Source organism: Salvelinus alpinus, chromosome 13, assembly GCF_045679555.1.
Source record: "Salvelinus alpinus chromosome 13, SLU_Salpinus.1, whole genome shotgun sequence".
Taxonomy (NCBI): Eukaryota; Metazoa; Chordata; class Actinopteri; order Salmoniformes; family Salmonidae; genus Salvelinus; species Salvelinus alpinus.
Genome location: NC_092098.1, coordinates 3,241,153 through 3,264,745, shown reverse-complemented (window position 1 = coordinate 3,264,745; position 23,593 = coordinate 3,241,153). Strand labels below are relative to the sequence as shown.

The 23,593-nt window shown below is 42.5% G+C and overlaps 1 protein-coding gene across 10 annotated transcripts in view; it reads right to left on the bottom strand.

Moving 5' to 3' along the window:
- The window catches only part of rap1gap2b (RAP1 GTPase activating protein 2b), a 71,104-nt gene that overhangs the window by 10,773 nt on the left and 36,738 nt on the right, over positions 1 to 23,593 (bottom strand). For 2 of the 10 annotated variants that reach the window (XM_071337453.1, XM_071337455.1), the window contains exons 3-13: positions 12,323 to 12,413; positions 10,542 to 10,577; positions 10,039 to 10,089; positions 9,457 to 9,489; positions 9,012 to 9,251; positions 6,839 to 6,942; positions 6,052 to 6,130; positions 5,811 to 5,864; positions 5,634 to 5,717; positions 5,425 to 5,525; positions 3,959 to 4,088 (exon numbers count right to left, since the gene is read on the bottom strand). In XM_071337453.1, coding sequence (XP_071193554.1) covers positions 3,959 to 4,088; positions 5,425 to 5,525; positions 5,634 to 5,717; positions 5,811 to 5,864; positions 6,052 to 6,130; positions 6,839 to 6,942; positions 9,012 to 9,251; positions 9,457 to 9,489; positions 10,039 to 10,089; positions 10,542 to 10,577; positions 12,323 to 12,413 — 1,003 coding nt within the window. Of the gene's footprint in view, positions 1 to 3,958; positions 4,089 to 5,424; positions 5,526 to 5,633; positions 5,718 to 5,810; positions 5,865 to 6,051; positions 6,131 to 6,838; positions 6,943 to 9,011; positions 9,252 to 9,456; positions 9,490 to 10,038; positions 10,090 to 10,541; positions 10,578 to 11,974; positions 12,026 to 12,322; positions 12,414 to 23,593 lie in introns of those variants that run through there. The other 8 variants (XM_071337462.1, XM_071337458.1, XM_071337454.1 and 5 more) reach the window with 7 other exon arrangements.

Below are 23,593 nucleotides of genomic sequence, written 5' to 3'. Positions count from 1 at the left end.
GGTGCCAGGACAACAACCTCTCCCTTAACGTGATCACGACAAAGAGATGATTGTGGACTACAGGAAAAAGAGGACCGAGCACGCCCCCATTCTCATCAACGGGGCTGCAGTGGAGCAGGTTGAGAGCTTCAAGTTCCTTGGTGTCCACATCACCAGCAAACTAACATGGTCCAAGCACACCAAGACAGTCGTGAAGAGGGCACGAGCATCCTGACTCGTTGCATCACTGCCTGGTATGGCAACTGCTCGGCCTCTGACCGCAAGCGGTATCGGAGTGCCAAGTCTAGATCCAAGAGGCTTCTAAACAGCTTCTATAGAATTGTAACGCTGCTGGGTTTTTCATGCTCAACAGTTTCCTGTGTGTATCACGAATTGTCCACCACCCAAAGGACATCAAGTCAACTTGACACCACTGTGTGAAGCACTTGAGTCTAGAGTTTTGCGGTATACCGTCCTTCTCTCATCCCGGGATTTACAGTATTACCGGCTTAGAACACAAGGGGGCGCCAAAAAGCCCACAAAAAATCACATTGGGCGTCTATTACCAGAATGCTAAAATTAGCACAAATTGAGAGTTTCCATGGAGGCTGCTAGCTAAATATGCTAAAGAGCGCAAAGACAGGCTCATAAAGTTGAAGTCGGAAGTTTACATACACCTTAGCCAGATACATTTAAACTCAGTTTTTCACAATTCCTGACATTTAATCCAAGTAAAAATTCCATGTCTTAGGTCAGTTAGGATCACCACTTTATTTTAAGAATGTGAAATGTCAGAATAATAGGAGAGAGAATGATTTATTTCAGCTTTTATTTCTTTCATCACATTCCCAGTGTGTCAGAAGTTTACATACACTCAATTAGTATTTGGTAGAATTGCCTTTAAATTGCTTAACTTGGGTCAAACGCTTCGGGTAGCCTTCCACAAGCTTCCCACAATAAGTTGGGTGAATTTTGGCCCATTCCTCCTGACAGAGCTGGTGTAACTGAGTCAGGTTTTTAGTTCTCCTTGCGCACACACGCTTTTTCAGTTCTGCCCACACATTTTCTGAAGGATTGAGGTCAGGGATTTGTGATGGCCACTCCAATACATTGACTTTGTTGTCCTTAAACAATTTTGACACAACTTGGAAGTATGTTTGGGGTCATTGTCCATTTGGAAGACCCATTTGCGACCAAGCTTTAACTTCCTGATTGATGTCTTGAGATGTTCCTTCAATATATCCACATAATTTTCCTGCCTCATGAAGCCATCTATTTTGTGAAGTGCACCAGTCCCTCCTGCAGCAAAGCACCCCCACAACATGATGCTGTCACCCTTGTGCTTCACGGTTGGGATGGTGTTCTTCGGCTTGCAAGCCTCCCCCTTTTTCCTCCAAACATAATGATGGTCATTATGGCCAAACAGTTCTATTTTTGTTTCATCAGGACATTTCTCCAAAAAGTACGATCTTTGTCCCCATGTGCATTTGAAAACAGTAGTCTGGCTTTTTTATGGCGGTTTTGGAGCAGTGGCTTCTTCCTTGCTGAGCGGCCTTTCAGGTTATGTCAATATAGGACTCGTTTTACTGTGAATATAGATACTTTTGTACCTGTTTCCTCCAGCATCTTTACAAGGTCCTTTGCTGTTGTTCTGGGATTGATTTGCACTTTTCGCACCAAAGTACGTTCATCTCTACGTTCATCTCTACGAGGGTCTCCTTCCTGAGCGGTATGGCGGCTGCGTGGTCCCATAGTGTTTATACTTGCATACTTTTGTTTGTACAGATGAACGTGGTACCGTCAGGCGTTTGGAAATTGCTCCCAAGGATGAACCAGACTTGTGGAGGTCTACAATTTTTTTCTGAGGTCTTGGCTGATTTCTTTTGATTTTCCCATGATGTCAAGCAAAGAGGCACTGAGTTGAAGGTAGGCCTTGAAATACATCCACAGGTACACCTCCAATTGACTCAAATGGTGTCAATTAGCCTATCAGAAGCTTCTAAAGCCCTGACAACATTTTCTGGAATTTTCCAAGCTGTTTCAAGGCACAGTCAACGTAGTGTATCTAAACTTCTGACCCACTGCAATTGTGATACAGTGAATTATAAGTGAAATAATCTGTCTGTAAACAATTGTTGGAAAAATTACTTGTGTCATGCACAAAGTAGATGTCCTAACCGACTTGCCAAAACTATAGTTTGTTAACAAGAAATTTGTGGAGTGGTTGAAAAACAAGTTTTAATGTCTCCAACCTAAGTGTATGTAAACTTCCAACTTCAACTGTAGGTAGGAGTCACCCAAATGTCATTGTGCAAATAAACAAAGTTTTGACGCATGCTTGTCTTAAGGAAAAACAGTGCAGGCTCTGGAGCAGCATGTGTACATGCTGTGTCTATGTGGAGTCTGGATTTCCTAGAGCAACTGGCCGCCTGCTCTGCTCCGAGAAGATGGGGGAGGAGCAGACGGGCCGAGAACGGAGAAGAGAAAAAACGCAAGGAAATAAAAAGATAGCTGTGGCAGCTGTACAGGTAACTCATCCAAAGGGCTTTGACTTCTCAAACACAGCTAATACAATATCTGCCACCTTATTAATTCAGTCACTTACTTAGAATAACTAGCAAGTTAAACTTAGGGGTCACGTTAACGCAGAATTCTTTGCTTTCACGCAGATAAAATATATAAAACACAATAAGAAATAACTTGCTGTGTTTTGTAAACGCACAACTAAATGCTTCTTTTTGTGATTTCTGCTCGGCATTAGATTCATTTTGTGTTTCAGTTGCACTTCTCCACTCATGTGAATTTACAAATGGGCAATTTATGAGCAGAAGGCGTTCTGACTGATGTGTATGCTACTTTTCCCTTGTACTTTTCTTGGTGTAGCCAGCCTACTTTTGTCCAGTAAAATGCAAGATTAACTTTATGCAAAACATTAGGAAATGCAGCTGACCACGTTATTTCTATGATAAACAGAAACATGATGGCCAATCATCATTTTTGCAAAAAATACCTTGCTTTTTCGTTGGAAGCTCATTTACTTGTGTGGCTGCCAGCCAAATAGCGTTGCACTTGCAACTCAATATTAGAAAGGTGCTCTTAATGTTTTGTACGCTTAGTGTACACTCCCATAATAAAAAAAAAACTGGTACCGGCTACCTTCAGACGAGATTCTCATCTTTCCATTGAGTGGTCATATTAGACTGTAGGTCAAACCGTTCGGACTGTACAGACGTTTTGGTGAGAAGACCGATTTTCGGGATGTCTCATGTTCTGACAAACACCACTCTAGGTCTGCCACCTTTCACCACAGATGTGGAAGGCCACCATTGGCGGATGCGGTAAATTGAGATGCAGCCCATTCAATAGAACTGATATCGCTATCTTAAACAGACAGATTTTGATGGGGACTTTTTTATTATTATGCTAATTTCATTCATGTGGATGTTACCATGATTACGAATAGTTCTGAATAAATCATGAGTAATGATGAGTGAGAAAGTTACAGATGCACAAACTTCACTCAAACGCTTAGACCTGACAAGTAGGCCTAGTCCTTCACAGGACAGGCATTGCACAACACAATATACACAATTTCCTACACTGACATGTCAATGTATGCACAACATTTCAGTTATGAACAACATGCGAAAGTCCATCATTAACACAACTATTTGCTGCTCTTGCCATGGCAAAACATGCACTAACTAGAGGTGAGGGGAGGTGGAGTCCTGCAGCATATCCAAGTGCCCTGATTGGTTGAAGGAACATGGGGTGTTAAGGGTGATTGACAGGGCTGCCTATCAGGTTGAAAGGGCCTGCCTTTTCTACAGAGAGAGTAGGCGGTCCTAGCGAACCCCCACATGTGATACATCTCAGTCATATTATCAGAGAACCCGGGGTTATGCAAGTAACCATACGTTTTCAGGAAGGTGTGTGCCGTTACGTGTAGGATTTTAGGTGTGTGTGTGTGTGTGTGTACCTGTTGCATGTCTCCCTCTGTGTAGGGCAGCTTGGTAGAGATGTGGAACATGATCTCCTGTTCTCTGTAGTCTGTGTAGACCGACTGTGAACCTGTCTGACCATGACACACATCCAGACCACCACGGAACCTACAGGGACAGGGAGAGAACGAACAGGGGGTTAGGATTAGAGCCTGTGTTCCTAACTTCTCCTTTCTTTACCACTCACCGTCAACTCCCGTTCTCTCTCTCTTTCTCTTTCTTCCTCCCTCTACCACTCACTCTCCCCCACTCCCCCTTCCTATTATCTCTCTCTCGCTGTCTTTACCCCCTGTCTCTCTCTGTCTCTCTCTCTCTTTCTCTCTCTCACTCACTCTCTCTGTGTCTCTCTTCACCCCCCCCCTCTCAATTCAATTTCAATTCAAGGGCTTTATTGGAATGGGAAACATATGTTAGCAATACCAAAGCAAGTGAAGTAGATAATAAACAAAAGTGAAATAAACAATAAAAATGAACAGTAAACATTACACTCAGAGAAGTTCCAAAAGAATAAAGACATTAAAAATGTCATATTATGTCTATATACAGTGTTGTATTTAAAAATTGCACTGTTGGTAAGTAAGCATTTCACTGTAAGGTGAAATACCTGTTGTATTCGGCGCACGTGACAAATACACTTTCATTTGATTTGTAATGCTGTGTAAATAATTAAAGTACAAAAGGGAAAATAAATAAACAAATATGGGTTATATTTACAATGGTGTTTGTTCTTCACTGGTTGCCTTTTTCTTGTGGCAATAGGTCACACATCTTGCTGCTGTGATGGCACACTTTGGTATTTCACCCAGTAGATATGGGAGTTTATCAAAATTGGGTTTGTTTTCAAGTTATTTGTGGATCTGTGTAATCTGAGGGAAATATGTGTCTCTAATATGGTTATACATTTGGCAGGAGGTTAGGAAGTGCAGCTCAGTTTCCACCTCATTTTGTGGGCAGTGTGCACATAGCCTGTCTTCTCTTGAGAGCCAGGTCTGCCTACGATGGCCTTTCTCAATAGCAAGGCTGTGCTCACTGAGTCTGTACGTAATCAAAGTTTTCCTTAACTTTGGGTCAGACACAGTGGTCAGGTATTATGCCACTGTGTACTCACTGTTTAGGGCCAAAAAGCATTCTAGGTTCCCTTTATTTTGTTTGTTAATTCTTTCCAATGTGTCAAGTAATTATCTGTTTGTTTTCTTATGACTTGGTTGGGTCTAATTGTGTTGCTGTCCTGGGTCTCTGTGAGGTCTGTTTGTGTTTGTGAACAGAGCCCCAGGACCAGCTTGCTTAGGGACTCTTCTTCAGGTTCATCTCTCTATAGGTGATGGCTTCTCTCCCTCCCTTCCCCCCCCCCCCCCCTCTCTCTCTCTCTGCCTTCTCTCTCTTTACCCCGCCCACTCCCTCTCTCTCTCTGTCTGTCTCTATCTCTCTTTACCCCCCCTCCTACCCTTTAAAGTCCTGTAGGTCTACAGTCTCTCCCAGTAAACTGAGGAACTCAGTGAAGGCTGGTGTCTCCTCACTGTTTCTAAACAACTCCTCCTCCGAAACCTGACAGACATTGAGAAAAAGAGAATAGTGTTAGATTTATTTTTTGGGCTGTTATTAAAACCTAAACAGCATAGCTAAACTCCAGCACACACACAGAGCAAAACTCACCTGTCCAAACCTCTGGTAGATGACCCCAAACTTGAAGGTGGTGTTCACCTCATGTTCATCATAGCTCACTATAAGCTGAGAGGCCTGGTAAATACGCAGAGTAATCACTTAGAGCAGTGTTGTTGGTCATGGTGTGATATACTGCGTGTATTTATGTGTATCTGAAGTTGAGCTCACCTTGGGATACAGAACTGGACTGAATCTGAGACCAACAGCATCCTCACACAGCAGCTGAACACACAAGTTATGAACACACCGAAACACACAACATTTAGTTAGGAAGATATGTACACCGTACATAGCTAGATCTTATCTCAATGAACCAAGATAATTAAACAATATTCATAGTTTGCCAATTCCTCCGGCAATATGGTGGTCCCCTGTGGTTTCTGTAGAAACTATGTAGTGGTTTGGTTACCTTGGCTAGTTGAGGGACACTAGGCAGCTCAGGAAGTTCTGCTAGAGAGATCCTATCATACATTGTTTTCATCCTAGACCTGACAGAGAGAGAGAGAGCGAGAGAGAGAGCGAGAGAGAGAGCGAGAGCGAGAGAGAGAAATAAAGAGAAAGAGAGATGCATTGTATGGCAACTGCTCAGCCTCCGACCGCAAGGCGCTACAGAGGGTAGTGCGTACGGCCCAGTACATCACTGGAGCCAAGCTCCCTGCCATCCAGGACCTCTATACCGGCGGTGTCAGAGGAAGGCCCTAAAAATTGCCAAAGACTCCAGCCACCTTAGTAATAGACTGTTCTCTCGCATGGCAAGCGGTACTGGAGAGAAACGGCTTAACAGCTTCTAGCCCAAGCCATAAGACTGCTGAACAGCTAATAAAATGCTTACCCAGACTTTTTTTACGCTGCTGCTACTCGTTGTTTATTATCTATGCGTAGTCACTTTACCCCTGCCTACATGTACATATTACCTCAATTACCTCGACTAACCTGTACATTTACTCGGTACCGGTACCCCCTGTACATAATTTTTTTTACTTTAGTTTAATTTAGTAAATATTTTTCTTAACTCTTATTTTTCTTAAAACGGCATTGTTGGTTAGGGCTTGTAAGTAAGCATTTCACTGTATTCAGTGCATGTGACAAATACAACTTGATTTGAAATTGTGCATGTTTTTCTTACTCATGTTAAGTGTGAGCTGTCACAAACGGTGTGTAATGATCAGTTGTGTTAAGGAGTGTTGTGTTCTTACCTGAGGATGACATGTAGATACTCCTGACCCTTCACTTCCTCGTGTTTCACAGACAGAATGAGGTTGCCATGACTACTGGCCATGCAGTAAAAATTCAAGTGGTCCTATCACATAAAGAGGGAATAGGACAACAGTTATAGGAGACAGACAGACAAGCACGAAAAAAATATAGGACAACATGAACAGTACATAACACTGAAAGAATAGGACAGTGTAAGTGTTTATACTCTACAGAGTCAGAGAGAACGGTTAGAATGTGATGCATTAACAGAAAGTATAAGACCCATAGGGCTCTGGTCAAAAGTAGTGCACATCAGTGCCTTCAGAGACTATTCACACCCCTAGACTTTTTAAAATGTATTACGTTTAAAAAAAAATGTCACTGGCCTACACACAGTACCCTATAACACCGATGTGGAATTATGTTTTTCATAATTGTCTTGAGTCAATAAGTATTCAACCCCTTTTGTTATGGCAAGCCTACATACATTCAGGAGTAAAAATGTGCTTAACAAGTCACATAATAAGTTGCATGGACTCACTCCGTGTGCCATAATAGTGTTTAATAACATGCTTCTAAATGACTGTCTCATCTCTGTACCCCCACACATACAATTATTTGTAAGGTCTTTCAGTCAAGCAGTGAATATCAAACACAGCTTCAACCACAAAGACCAGGGAGGTTTTCCAATGCCTCACAAAAAAGGGCACCTATTGGTAGATGGATAAAAATAAGAAAATGCAGACATTGAATATCCCTTTAAGCATGGTGTAGTTATTAATTACACTTTGGATGGTGTATCAGTACATCTAGTCACTCCAAAGATACAGGCGTCCTTCCTAACTCAGTTGTCAGAAAGGAAGGAAACTGCTCAGGGATTTCACCATGAGGCCAATGGGGACTTTAAAACAGTTACAGAGTTTAATGGCGGTGATAGGAGAAAACTGAGGTTGGATCAACACCATTGTAGTTACTCCACAATGATAACCTAATTGACAGACTGAAAAGAAGGAAGCTTGTACAAAATAAAAATTTATAAAAACATGCATCCTGTTTGCAGCAAGGCACTAAAGTAATACTCCCCAAAAATGTGGCAAAGCAATGCACTTTTTGTCCTGAATACAAAGTGTTGTGCTTGGGGCAAATCTAGTACAACACATTTGAGTACCACTCTCCATACTTTCAGCATAGTGGTGGCTGCATGATGTTATGGGTATGCTTGTAATCGTTAAGGACTGAGGATTTTTTCAGGATAAAAAAAATGGAATTGAGCTAAGCACAGTCAAAACCCTAGAGGAAAACCTGGTTCAGTCTGCTTTCCACCAGACACTGGGAGATGAATTTACCTTTCAGGAGGACAGTAACCTAAAACACAAGGGAAAATCTACACTGGATTTGCTTACCAAGAAGAAAGTGAGTTGAATTTGCTTGAAAATCTATGGCAAGACTTGAAAATGGTTGTCTAGCAACTATCAACAACCATTTTGACAGAGCTCGAAGAATTTTGAAAATAATTTGACAACAATCAATTTGACAGAGCATGCAGAATGTTTAAAAGAATAAAGGCCAAATGTTGCACAATCCATGTGTGGAAAGCTCTTCGAGACTTAACCAGAAAAACTCACAGCTGTTATCGCAGCCAAAGGTCATTCTTTTGACTCAGGGCGTTGAATAAATATCTAATCAAAATACATCTACATCTACATATATATATACTGTATATATATATATATTTTTTTACAAATGTTAGAATTTCTATTCCACTTTAACATGTGTAACCTTTTTTTACCTAGGCAAGTCAGTTAAGAACAAATTCTTATTTACAATGACGGCCTACTGGGGAACAGTTCAGGGGCAAAATGAGAGATTTTTACCTCGTTAGATTGGGGATTTGATCCAGCAACCTTTTGGTTACTGTCCCAATGCTCTAACCACTAGGCTACCTGCCGCCAACATTACAGAGTATGTTGTGCCGATCATTGACAAAAAATGACAATTATTGAATCCCACTTTGTAACACAACAAAATATTGAAATAGTCAAGTGGTGTGAATACACTCTGAATGCATATTGTGAATATGGTGCATTTCGAGAGGCACATTAGGCAGCACAGTATTTAAATGATTGACATGTTACATGTCAGAGAAAAAAGTGGTGTTCCCATGGCACTGACCTTGCCCAGGAAGTGCTTCCTGTAGGCGCGTGCTGCGTCGTTACTCTCCAGCCGGTACCCATAACCCACTAGGGCAGCGTCCCCCTCTTCCCCTTCTCCTCCCCCTCCATCGTCCCCCCTGTCACACAGGTTGGGGTACCGAGAAGGGGGTGTGGGGACGAGGGCGTCAGGGTCCTCGATCCAGTATCCCCCAAACTCTGGCAGGATCACCTGGGGGTACGGACCACCCCTCTCCAGCACCTGGGGAGGGACAAATAAAAGAGTAAGAACCATCCTCTGTGTGTGTGTGTGTGTGTGTGTGTGTGTGTGTGTGTGTGTGTGTGTGTGTGTGTGTGTGTGTGTGTGTGTGTGTGTGTGTGTGTGTGTGTGTGTGTGTGTGTGTGTGTATCAGTGTGTGTGTGTCAGTGTGTCAGTATGTCTGCATGTTATCAGTTTGCTGACGTACCTCCTCTATCCTGGGGTATGGGATGTAGTCATCCTGTAAGAGAGAGTGGAATCAGGTTCGGCTGTACATAGAACACACACACACAGTAGTCTGTACAAAGATTTGAAAAGCAGCTAACACAAAGGACAAGATGAGCTCGACACAAAATAAATATGACCATGAGGTGTTTTTGTCTTTCTCTTGTAACAATGTAGTATGAATAAATTTGTGCTTTATGTTTTACACCACAAAGACAAGCAAACTCACATGCATTACTGTCTGAACTAAAAGCTCCAAAAAACTTTACTTGACTTTTCAAATCATTGGTGAATGGGATAAGGACCGCCGAAATGAATGAATGACAACAGAGAATATGAGTTTGTAAATAAAGAGGTATGAAAGTCATTCATAGTCAATTTCCACTATATACAGTATATTCAGTGAACGGATGGATATGAGGACAGACAGACAGACAGACAGACAGACAGACAGACAGACAGACAGACAGACAGACAGACAGACAGACAGACAGACAGACAGACAGACAGACAGACAGACAGACAGACAGACAGACAGACAGACAGACAGACAGGCTGTCCACACCTTCAGTCTCTGAGGACCAGCCACTGTTTTTTCTGCTACCTCTGGTACCTGCTTAGGGGAGTTAGGGGTTATACGTGCAATGTATGGGGTAGATGTTAGAGGTCAGGGGCAGAGGGTTGGGGGGTTGGGTAGATCGGTATGGCGTGATGTGGAGGCAAGGGGTTAGGATGTAAGGGATAGAGGTTTCGGGAAAGGATGTTGGATATTTATGAGGGTGAGATGTTTGGAGTTGTGATTGATGAGAATAAGGGTTGTAGGCGTTAGAAAGCACAAATAAGAGAATATTAAAAGCATAGTAGTAAGCGTGTAGAGTGAGTGGTTCTGAAACCTTGTTGCTATATATAATGACTGACATTGCATTCTGGGAAGTGTCAAAAGTCATGAACCCCCTGATGACCTCATGGTAACCTTTGACCTATGACATTATTATCAGTTCTGTTGTCACCTGGAGGATTCTGGGTTATTAATCAGACAGACACAGACGGCAGGAGTTCCATGCTTACCTCCATCTTCTCCATCATGTCGAAGAAATGGGCAGACTGGGGAGAGAGAGAGAGAGAGAGAGGTGAGATTCTTTCTCACTCTTTTTAAAGTCATTTTTTGGGCCATTTCTCTGACATCGCTTCTTCTCACATCACTTCCTGGTCCTGACTGAACTGCAGCGGAGAGGAAGAGGCAGAGCGAGAAGTTTTACTCAGTCCAAAATCTGTCCAAGTGAAAATAACTTGGCATACTGCCAAGTGAGGAGTTTTTGTATGGGGGTCAATGAGAGAGTGTTGAATTTAGTCAAGATAAAAATGTATTGTTATTGTTATACATGAGGCTTATTTGATCGAGTAGAAGTTTGGTAATGCTTAGGTTGTTCGAGTGTTCTGATATAAATGTGATGCAAGTGACATCCCGGCAACTTTGAGAAAAAACACTTTATATCAGAGTTGTACCTGTTGAAATTCGAGATGAACCTATGCATATTCATGAGGCTAGCATAGCATCTCATTCTCCATTTAATATGTCAATACCTCTCATAGAATATTCTAAAATGTATTAAAATAACGAGATGTATCCACCAATCCAAAGAGAGGAATAGGCGGGAGCTTGACAGCCCGCTGTTCCACTCGGTGGTCAACGAATCCAATTGTTAGGGTGGAGACACAAGCATCTCATCATTATACCCAGTATCTCTGGCTGCAGACGCAGCAGAGACACATCACTCCCTCCCAGGCCGGACTCGGATGACCCAGCATTTCACTGAAATAGACCCTGACTGTAGACTGTACTCTAACAGCTATTATAAACTGTGTGGTTTGAGCCCTGAATGCTGATTGGCTGAAAGCCGTGGTATATTTAAGCAATCAGGAATGAGGAGCTGTGGTATATGGCTAACGGCTGTTCTTAAGCACGATGCAACGCGGAGTGCCTGGACACAGCCCGTGGTATATTGGCCATATATCACAAACCCCTGAGGTGCCTTATTGCTATTATAAACTGGTTACCAAAAACAAATTACGTTGGTAACCAGTTTATAATAGCAATAAGGCACCTCGAGAGTTTGTGGAATATGGGCAATGTACCACAGTTAATGGCTGTATCCACCCACTCCGCTTGCGTTGTGCTTCAGAACAGTATTCATATCCCTACTCAGCTGCGTGCAATCTGTATATTGTTGAAATGTTCAGCTGAACAACAGCCAACTCCTACATTACACATACTGCAGACATAGTAGGATCTGTACTGCAGTAACGTTTGTCTCTATGAACGCTTATACCTAGGAGTGTTGATTTCACACACACAGAACCCAACACACATTTACAGGCACTCTCTCACACACAATCATCACCTACAGCATGCTGTGGCACAAGAAATCAATGGTTGAGAACGCAATGCCGCTAACGGATATACATTTACATAAGTGTACACATTCAAAACGTCATACTACCTGCTGGGGATGGTCAGTCACTGTCCATTAGAAACTGGTTCTCTCTCCTTCTCCATTCTCTATGCCTGTGTGGGTGTGTGTATGTGTGCATGGGTGTTTCTATGGTTGTGTGTGTGTGTGTGTGTGTGTGTGTGTGTGTGTGTGTGTGTGTGTGTGTGTGTGTGTGTGTGTGTGTGTGTGTGTGTGTGTGTGTGTGTGTGTGTGTGTGTGTGTGTGTGTGTGTGTGTGTGTGTGTGCGTGCGCGTGCGTGCTTCTATGTGTGTGTGTGTATGTGTGCGTGCGTGTGTGCGTGCATGTTTCTATGTGTGCGTGCATGTTTCTATGTGTGTGTGCATGAGTGTGGGTTACCTTCATGGTGGGGGGTGCGGTGCGCGGAGGAGAGGGGGGGCAGTCTGCCAGGGGAACATTAGAGATGGTCAGCAGCTCTCTCTCCTGCTTCCTAAAACAATCAACAGCAACAATAAAACGGTCATCACTCCTACAATACACCTTTAAAACGGTCCTCTCTCTGTCTACCTCATTCCATCACAAACACACACAACAATCATTATGTGTACTAAACTTCTCTGTGTGACACAGAAATTAAATATGTCCTAGTTTGACCATTGCTATCATCAGCACCGTGAAAAAAGAGAGAAAGGGGAAAGGGAAATTCAAAGAGAGACAGAGAGAGAGAGACGGGGGGAGAGAGAGAGACGGGGGAGAGAGCTAGAGACGGGGAGAGAGAGAGAGAGAAAGAGAGACAGAGACGGGGGAGATAGAGAGAGACACACACACACACACACACACACACACACACACACACACACACACACACACACACACACACACACACACACACACACACACACACACACACACACACACACACACACACACACACACACACACACACACACACACACACACACACACACACACACACACACACACACACACGTACACACACACCTATTGTACTAGAATTTACTTGTTCAATGAATAGGAATATTTATATATATAACAGAATTTTATTTACCTGTTATCCTGTTTATCTCACTCTTAACAAGTTATTAGTTAGTAGTTACTGTATTTCTGACTGCTATTCTTTCTTTTGGAACATGAAATCACTATCAGTTAGCATGTGGAACATTCAGGGCCTAAACTCATCAACCTTTGGACTGAAGAGTTTAGCACTGGAGTTCAACAAACATCTTAAAGATGTTGACATCATCATTCTGCAGGAGACATGGTGTAAGGCTGACATTGTCACTCACTGCCCCACAGGCTACAGAGAGGTAATTGTGCCGTCACAAAAACACAGCTCTGTCAATAGAGGCAGAGACTCTGGAGGACTGATCATTTGGTACAAATCCAAACTACAACATCTAATTGATCCCCTCAAAATGGGCAAATATCACATTTGGTTAAAACTAAAAAAATAACTTGTACTGACAGAAAAAGATGTGTTCCTTTGCGCAATATATATCCCCCCCTTAGAATTCCCATATTACTCAGAGGAGATCTTCCCCACCCTTGAGGAAGAGACGTGCCATTTCCAGGCCCAGGGAAATGTGCTCATCTGTGGGGACACAAATGCGCGCACAGGAACACCACCTGATCTAACGACCACACGAGGGGACAGCTTTATTACAGGCCATACTGTTTCTAACTGTCTTAATCTCCCCCATAGAAACAACAGTGACAGCACCGTCAACAAAAACGGATTGGATCTTTTGCAGCTCTGTAGAAGCCTGGGTCTGTACTTTGTCAATGGTAGGTTACGGGGGGACTCTTTGGGGAGATTCACCTACTGCTCACCTCTTGGCCACAGTACAGTAGACTATATGATCACAGACATTGACCCTTTCTCTCTCAGCTCATTCACTGTCAAGCCACTAACACCTCTGTCTGATCACAGCCAAATTACGTTGTTCCTCAAAAGAACAGACATGGAAACAACCACACATTCACAGCCCAGTAAGCTGTACAACATCAGAAATTCATACAGATGGGCCCAAAACAGCACAGAAGAATACCAGAAAGCAACCTGTAACCAAAATATCCAAACACTCTTAGATAACTTTCTGGATACCACATTCACTCACAGTAAAGAAGGCATCAATCTATCAGTACAAAACATCAACTATATATTCAGGCAACCGGCAAAAGAAGCACGATTTAAATTGATAAAAAACAAAACAAAAAAGATCACAGATGACAACTGGTTTGATGCAGATTGTAAAATTATAAGGAAAAAGATTAGAACACTACCCAACCAAAAGCACAGAGACCCAAATAATGGTGAATTACGCCTTCATTACTGTGAGACTTTAAAACTCTATAAACGTACACTCAGAACCAAAAAAGCACAGTACAACAGCAAGCAGCTGACACTAATTGAGGAGTCCATAAACACAAACAACTTCTGGCAAAAAAAACTTTAAAAAATCTAAACAAGAGGAATTAGCGATACAAAATGGTGACATATGGACAACCCATTTTAAAACATTCTACAACACCGTTCAAATGGACACAAACACAGAACAACGCCAAATTCATGAGAAGTTGAATGGATTAGAAAAGCTATAAAGGACAATCAAAATCCACTGGACTCCCCAATTACTGACCAGGAGCTCTATAAGAAACTTCAGGCTCTCAAATTTAAAAAGGCATGTGGACCTGATGGCATCCTAAATGAGATGCTCAAACTCACTAGTGCAAAATTTCAATTGGCTATATTAAAACTGTTTAATTTGATCCTGAGTGTAGGTTATTTCACTGACATCTGGAATCAATTACTCATAACCCCAATCTTTAAGAACGGAGACAAATTTGACCCTAACAATTACAGAGGCATTTGTGTGAACAGTAACCTGGGGACGGTTTTCTGTAGTATTATCAATGTAAGAGTTCTAAACTTCCTTAATAAACACAATGTCTTGAGTAAAAGCCAATTTGGATTTATACCAAAACATCGCACAACTGATCATATTTACACCCTACACACCCTGATAGATAAACATGTCCACCAAAATAATACCAAAATATACGCTTGCTTTATCGACTTCCAAAAAGCATTTGATTCTATTTGGCATACAGGACTGTTCTACAAAGTTATTGAAAGTGGTGTAGGGGGTAAAACATATTACATAATTAAATCAATGTACAGTATATTGGCAATATGTGCAGCATTAAAATTGGTAAGAAAATAACATATTTTTTTAACCAGGGTTGCAATCTGAGCCCTGCACTCTTCAATATTTACATTAACGAATTGGCCACTATTCTAGAAAAATCCTCAGCCCCTGGTGTTAGTCTCCACAATTCAGAAGTTAAATGCCTACTGTTCGCAGATGACTCATGCCTGCTGTCACCCACAGCACATGGCCTACAGTAGAGCCTGGACCTGTTAGAGCAGTACTGCCAGACCTGGGCCCCAAAAACCCCCAAAAATACTAAAATAAAGATTTTTTCAGAGAAGATCCAGATCTCAGGGAATTAGACCAAAGTTCTCAATTGGTACAAAATATATATAGTACTGTACACACTACAATTACTTAGGTTAAAAAATAAGCTCAACTGGACACCTTAATGAGGCATTGAATGAACTGAGAGAGAAAGCACGTAGGGCATTCTACGTCATTAAAAAGCTAATTCAAATTGAAATTCCTATTAAAATGTGGCTAAAACTAATTGAATATGTCATTGAATCAATTGCACTTTATGGCAGCGAGGTGTGGGGTCCACTTGCAAAACAAGATTTCATCAAATGGGACAAACACCCCATTGAAACCCTGCATGCAGAGTTCTGTAAGATTCTCCTACATGTCCAGAGGAAAACTACAAACAATGCATGCAGGGCAGAATTAGGCCAATATCCACTAATAATAAAAACTCAAAAAATAGCAATTAAGTTTTGGAAACATCTAAAATACAGTGACCCCCTCTCATATCATTACCAAGCCCTGCAATGCCAAGAGCTGAGCAAAGAAAGGAGTCCCCTCATCCAGCTGGTCCTGGGGCTGAGTTCACAAACCTGTTCTACTAACACACGGAAGCCTCAGGACCAGAACATCCAATCAATCAGAATAAACCAAATTACAACACAGTCAAAACAAAACTACATTGCTTATTGGGAAACACAAGCACAAACACAAAGCAAAATGCAGTGCTATCTGGCCCTAAATCGACAGTACACTGTGGCTAAATATTTGACCATGGTTACTGATCAAAACCTTAGAAAAACCTTGACAAAGTACAGGTTCAGTGAGCACAGCCTTGCCATTGAGAAGGGTAGACACAGGAAAACCTGGCTCCCTGTAGAGGAAAGGCTGTGCAACCACTGCACAACAGCAGAACCTGAGACGGAGCTGCATTTCCTGACAAAATGTCAAAAATATAAAACAATTAGAGAGTGTAATTTTCCCAAATTTGAAACCCTTATTCAAGGTTTCAAAGACCTCTCTGATGAGGATAGGCTACCCGTCCTGTTGGGGGAGGACGCAGAGAGCTGTGGGTTGGCAGCGCACTACATTGCTGCCTGCCATAAGTTGAGAGACAGTGTCTGACAGACCAATCAACCTGCACATGTACTCTACTATATGCTTATTGTTATTGTTCAATGTATGGTTATTTTGACCCTTGGTTATTGTTGTTACTGTTGTCCCGTTGAACATTTTGATTCTCATTTTTATTTATTTTTATATTGTAAATATCCAAAATAAGCTTTGGCAATATGCACATTGTTACGTCATGCCAATAAAGCGAATTGAATTGAATTGAGAGAGAGAGAGACGGGGAGAGAGAGAGAGACGGGGGGAGAGAGAGAGACGGGGGGGAGAGAGAAAGAGAGACTGAGAAAGAGAGAGAGAGAGACTGAGAAAGAGAGAGAGAGAGAGAGAGAGAGAGAGAGAGAGAGAGAGAGAGAGAGAGAGAGAGAGAGAGAGAGAGAGAGAGAGATGATCTGTTCTCTATAAATACCAGGCCAATCCCTCATAAGCTCTTTCTCTGTAAATAGACTGCATAGATTCTTCACTCAACTCACTATTACTAAAGAGACAGGAACACTTAACTTATTATAGGGGACTAACACACACACACACACACACACACACACACACACACACACACACACACACACACACACACACACACACACACACACACATGAACTCCTCTACCAGCTCTACCCCTACCTCTCACTCTTCCTCCCCCCCTCTCATTCTCACCCTCCCTCTTCCTCTTCCTCTTCCTCACTCTGCAACGGCTTCCATTGTTGTTGTAAAACAAAAGGTGCTCACCTGTGGTCTTTTCATAGTGCTTACTTCCTGATTGAAGTGGTAACAATTAACCATTGAGGTGTTTGGCCAGGTGGCACATGTATTGGCCAATTAGCTCATGTAGTGTCATTTTGAATGGCAGTGTTTTGAAATGGCAAACATGTGACTTTATGTCAGATTGTTGTGTCTTATGCAGAGAACCGTGTGCAGTGCATTTAAAAAGTGCCATTTTGAATTGCAAAATGTGTGTAAACAGAAAATGTGTTTAGACTTTTGGAGACTTGAGAAGAGGTTTTGCTCTCTGTGTGTCAGTTTAAATAATTGTGCTGTGCATGTCATTTTAGTGTGTTAGCAATTGGAAAAAACTGTAATGTTGTTACAATCAGTGCCAAGCTGGTGGTCCAGTTACTCTATTACTATGGTAACAGCAGACAGTACGGTTACGGTGCCAGCGGTCAAGTCATCATTACAATCTGTTACCAGATACTACGGCAACAGTACAGCACCCTTGAGCCGGTGGTCCAGTTACTCTGGTTAGTAGCATAACTAACCACACAGGGTCTTCTGCTGTTCTAGACGACAGCCTCGTGAGACTAACACGGCAGATAGCACTGTAGACTGACACAGGCAACCTTTCTCTACTTCTTGCTGTTGCTCCCTCCTTCTGCCTCTCTCTTATTCCCTCTCTATCTCAGTCTCCCTCTCACTAGTTGTCTAACATATACACAGCAGTCTCACTAAACTTCACTGTCACTCTCTCTCCCTCTGTCTACAATAACAGATACACACAGTCTCCCTAAACTTCACTGTCACTGTCTCTCCCTCTGTCTACAATAGCAGATACACACAGTCTCACTAAACTTCACTGTCACTGTCTCTCCCTCTGTCTACAATAGCAGATACACACAGTCTCCCTAAACTTCACTGTCAACTTACCTGCTCTTCTCCTCTCTCTATCTCTCTCTTTTTCTCTAGACAATTTGTTGTGGTTGTTAGATACTACCTGCTCTTCTCCTCTCTATCTCTCTCTCTCTCTTTCTCTAGGTACTTTTTTGTGGTTGTTGTACCTCTCTCATTACCCACTCTCTCTCTCTCTCCATCCCTCATTTTCTCTCTCTTTTTCCCTCCATCATTTCTCTGTTGTTTTATTTTTGCTCCAGACACAGTAGAGGTGTTAACCTGTGGTTTAATTGAGTTGATTGGTGCAACAAGCAAGAAGAACATTGTGTTTTGACACAGATAATTGCTAACTTTATTGATAAGTGGAAATGTAATTGTTCTATGTTCCTTTCTCACAGCGGAATGCATTGATATCAATGTGAAGGTATGTATTGTCTTTTTTGGCATCTATGTTGATGCATGTAACTGGTATATTGTGGCCTGGATAGGGGATAAGCATTGAGGAGAAAGTGAAAACATGTTCCTCGTCACATTCCTTTCCAAGATGGCGTAGCAGTCAGACGTCCTTTGTCCTCGTCTTGTCCCGTGTATATATATTTTATATCTTTTTATCTTTTTCTTCGCATATCTTTTATCTTTTTTCCCCCTCAAAACTCAACTTCAAAACACTCTCCTGCAACCCGCCTCACCAAACGTGGTGCGGATCTGTTTTTTTTCAAAAGTATTATTCACCTCGCATCCGAAATCCACAACAGAAGCTAGCCAGAAGTTAGCCAGCTCACTAGCTAATGTTAGTATTCAGTATTCAGCTAACCATGGCTAGCGGTCATCAGCTATCCTTTAGCTCGGGAAACTATCGCCAGTTTTGTTCAACGCAACTCAGACCAGAGCATACCGGACCTATTTTCTCTCCATATCCCCGGATTTCTACCGCAAGCTCTGGACATTTACACCTGGATCTTGCAGCTAACTAGCTGCTATCCGAGTGACTATTGGCTAACGTCGATTCCGGGAGCAAACACCAATTATCCCGGAGCTAGCCAGCTGAACAGTTCCATCAGCCACTCCTGGGCTACAATCACCTATCCGGACCCGTTTTACTGCCGATGAGGAGCCCCATCGGGCCTTCACGACTGGAATACCAACGTTATCTGCCCGAGGGAGCTATTCAACTGGCCCCTCCATCGCGACGTAACCTGAACGCCAATCTGCTAACTGCGGCCCGCTAATTGTTAGCTGTCTTGAGCATATCGGCTGCTATCTGAACAGGTCTATCGAACAATCTTCTTGGGCCACTATAACTATAACTATTTTGACAATTGGATTGGTCCCCTCTAACACAGAGCCCCACTAATCTACCGACGGAAACGCACGCGGTGGCTAAAAACAGACCTCCATCTTCTGCTAGCTTGCTACCCATGGCTCGGCTAGCTGTCTGAATCGCCGTGACCCCAACCAACCTCACTACTCACTGGATCCTTATGATCACTTGGCTAAGCATGCCTCTCCTTAATGTCAACATGCCTTGTCCATTGCTGTTCTGGTTAGTGTTTATTGGCTAATTTCACTGTAGACCCTCTAGCCCTGCTCATTATACCTTATCCAACCCTTCAGTTCCACCATCCACACATGCGATGACATCACCTGGTTTCAATGATGTTTCTAGAGACAATATCTCTTTCATCATCACTCAATGCCTAGGTTTACCTCCACTGTATTCACATCCTACCATACCTTTGTCTGTACACTATACCTTGAATCTATTTTATCGCCCCCAGAAACCTGCTCCTTTTACTCTCTGTTCTGCACGTCCTAGACGTCCAATTCTCATAGCTTTTACCCGTACCCTTATCCTACTCCTCCTCTGTTCCTCTGGCGATGTAGAGGTGAATCCAGGCCCTGCAGTGCCTAGCTCCACTCCTATTCCGCAGGCGCTCTCTTTTGCTGACTTCTGTAACCGTAAAAGCCTTGGTTTCATGCATGTTAACATTAGAAGCCTCCTCCCTAAGTTTGTTTTATTCACTGCTTTAGCACACTCTGCCAACCCGGTTGTCTTAGCCGTGTCTGAATCCTGGCTTAGGAAGACCACCAATAACTCTGAAATCTCCATCCCTAACTACAACATTTTCAGACCAGATAGAACGGCCAAAGGGCGCGGTGTTGCAATCTACTGCAGAGATAGCCTGCAGAGTTCTGTCCTACTATCCAGGTCTGTACCCAAACAATTTGAACTTCTACTTTTAAAAATCCACCTCTCTAAAAACAAGTCTCTCACCGTTGCCGCCTGCTATAGACCACCCTCTGCCCCCAGCTGTGCTCTGGATACCATATGTGAACTGATTGCCCCCCATCTATCTTCAGAGCTCGTGCTGCTAGGTGACCTAAACTGTGACATGCTTAACACCCCAGCCATCCTACAATCTAAGCTTAATGCCCTCAATCTCACACAAATGATCAATGAACCTACCAGGTACAAACCCAAAGCCGTAAACTTCAGCGAGCAGGCCTTTCTAATCGACCTGGCCCGGGTATCCTGGAAGGATATTGACCTCATCCCGTCAGTAGAGGATGCATGGTTATTCTTTAAAAATGCCTTCCTCACCATCTTAAATAAGCATGCCCCATTCAAGAAATGTAGAACCAGGAACAGATACAGCCCTTGGTTCTCTCCAGACCTGACTGCCCTTAACCAACACAAAAACATCCTGTGGCGTTCTGCATTAGTATCGAAGCATCGAAATTTGCTTCCTGCAACACAAACTCAAAAAAGTTCTGGGACATTGTAAAGTCCATGGAGAATAAGAGCACCTGCTCCCAGCTGCCCACTGCACTGAGGATAGGAAACTCTGTTACCACCGATAAATAAGCATTTTTCTATGGCTGGCCATGCTTTCCACCTGGCTACCCCTACCTCGGTCAACAGCACTGCACCCCCCACAGCAAGTCGCCCAAGCCTTCCCCATTTCTCCTTCTCCCAAATCCAGTCAGCTGATGTTTTGAAAGAGGTGCAAAATCTGGACCCCCACAAATCAGTCGGGCTAGAAAATCTGGACCCTTTCTTTCTAAAATTATCTGCCGAAATTGTTGCAACCCCTATTACTAGCCTGTTCAACCTCTCTTTCGTGTCATCTGAGATTCCCAAAGATTGGAAAGCAGCTGCGGTCATCCCCCTCTTCAAAGGGGGGGACACTCTTGACCCAAACTGCTACAGACCTATAACTATCCTACCCTGCCTTTCTAAGGTCTTCGAAAGCCAAGTTAACAAACAGATCACCGACAATTTCGAATCCCACCGTACCTTCTCCGCTATGCAATCTGGTTTCAGAGCTGGTCATGGGTGCACCTCAGCCACGCTCATGTTCCTAAACGATATCTTAACCGCCATCGATAAGAAACAATACTGTGCAGCCGTATTCATTGACCTGGCCAAGGCTTTCGACTCTGTCAATCACCACATCCTAATCGGCAGACTCAACAGCCTTGGTTTCTCAAATGATTGCCTCGCCTGGTTCACCAACTACTTCTCCGACAGAGTTCAATGTGTCAAATCTGAGGGCCTGTTGTCCGGGCCTCTGGCAGTCTCTATGGGCGTGCCACAGGGTTAAATTCTTGGGCCGACTCTCTTCTCTGTATACATCAATGATGTCGCTCTTGCTGCTGGTGAGTCTCTGATCCACCTCTACGCAGACGACACCATTCTGTATACTTCTGGCCCTTCTTTGGACACTGTGTTAACTTCTTGCAACTATAGGGGGTGCTGTTCCGCATTAGCATTTTTTGGTCTCCAAATTAAACTGCCTCGTGCTCAATTCTTGATCGTACAATATGCATATTATTGTTATTATTGGATAGAAAACACTTTCTAGTTTCTATAGCCGTTGGAATTTTGTCTCTGAGTGGTACAGAACTACTTCTACAGCACTTTTCCTGACAGGGAGTCAGATTTCAGAAATTTTGACCCCTGATCTGGGGTCGGTTTTAAGGTGCCTGTAAATGCTATGGAGAAACCGACACTGCCTACGTCTTCCTCTGGGTGTCAGTACGTCATGACGTTTTGAATGGAGTCGATTGCACAATCAGAGCCACTATAAAACAACAAAACGTGGAAGTACCGTTCTTTCCCTTCGCGCGTCTTACGCAAGATGGACATCGGACTTGCCTCCTTCCAAATGGTTGTTTAGCCAGTAACATTTCTCCGGTCATGTTTTTACTCGTTATAGTTGTTAAAAACATCATAATGTAGTTAATTTGAACCGTTTTATAGCAATTTATATCCGTTTAGTGCGATTTTGAGGAATTTCTTTGTCATGCACTTTGAAGCTTTGGGCACGTTTCGGGGTCTCGGTCGATGTTAGTGGACATTTCGAAGGACAGAGGACATCTATCGACCAAAAGAAGATTAGACCCAAGAAAGGATACATTGCCCAAGAATCTGATGGAAAATCACCTCATAGTAAGAAATATTTAATATGATAAATCGTTGTTCTGTTGAAATATTTTAAACGCATAATCCGCAATTTTGTTTGTTATCGCTTCACTTGGCGAACCCTGTATTGCACAGTAAGGATAATTTTTGAAATGTAAATCAGCGGTTGCATTAAGAACTAATTTGTCTTTCGATTCCTGTCAACCCTGTATTTTTTTGTCAAGTATATGATTAGCTTTCGATTAAACTAGATCACTCTGAAAGATGACGTCCGACATTTTGAGGCTTGATTTGCTACTATTTTCATTGTATAACCACGGTTTTGTATGGCTAAATATGCACATTTTCGAACAAACTCTATATGTATGTTGTAAAATGATGTTACAGGAGTGTCATCGGAAGAATTCTGAGAAGGTTAGTGAAAAAATTTATATATTTTGGCGATGATTACGTTATAGCTCTCTTTGGCTTGAATCGATGCTCTGGTAACGTTTGCACATGTGGTATGCTAACTTATCGATTTATTGTGTTTTCGCTGTAAAACGCTTAGAAAATCTGAAATATTGTCTGAAATCACAAGATCTGTGTCTTTCCATTGCTATGCTTTGTCTATTTTTATGAAATGTTTTATGATGAGTAAATTGGTCATACACGTTGCTCTCTGTAGTAATTCTAGTCGAGTTGTGATGGTCGGTGCAATTGTAAACTGTGATTTCTACCTGAAATATGCACTTTTTTCTAACAAAACCTATCCTATACCATAAATATGTTATCAGACTGTCATCTGATGAGGTTTTTTATTGGTTAGTGGCTATTTATATCTTTATTTGGCCGAATTTGTGATAGCTACTGATGGAGTAAAAAACTGGTGGAGTAAAAAAAGTGGTGTCTTTTGCTAACGTGGTTAGCTAATAGATTTACATATTGTGTCTTCCCTGTAAAACATTTTAAAACGTTCATCCACCTCTGGCCTGCTCGCCTCCCTACCTCTGAGGAAGTACAGTTCCCGCTCAGCCCAGTCAAAACTGTTCG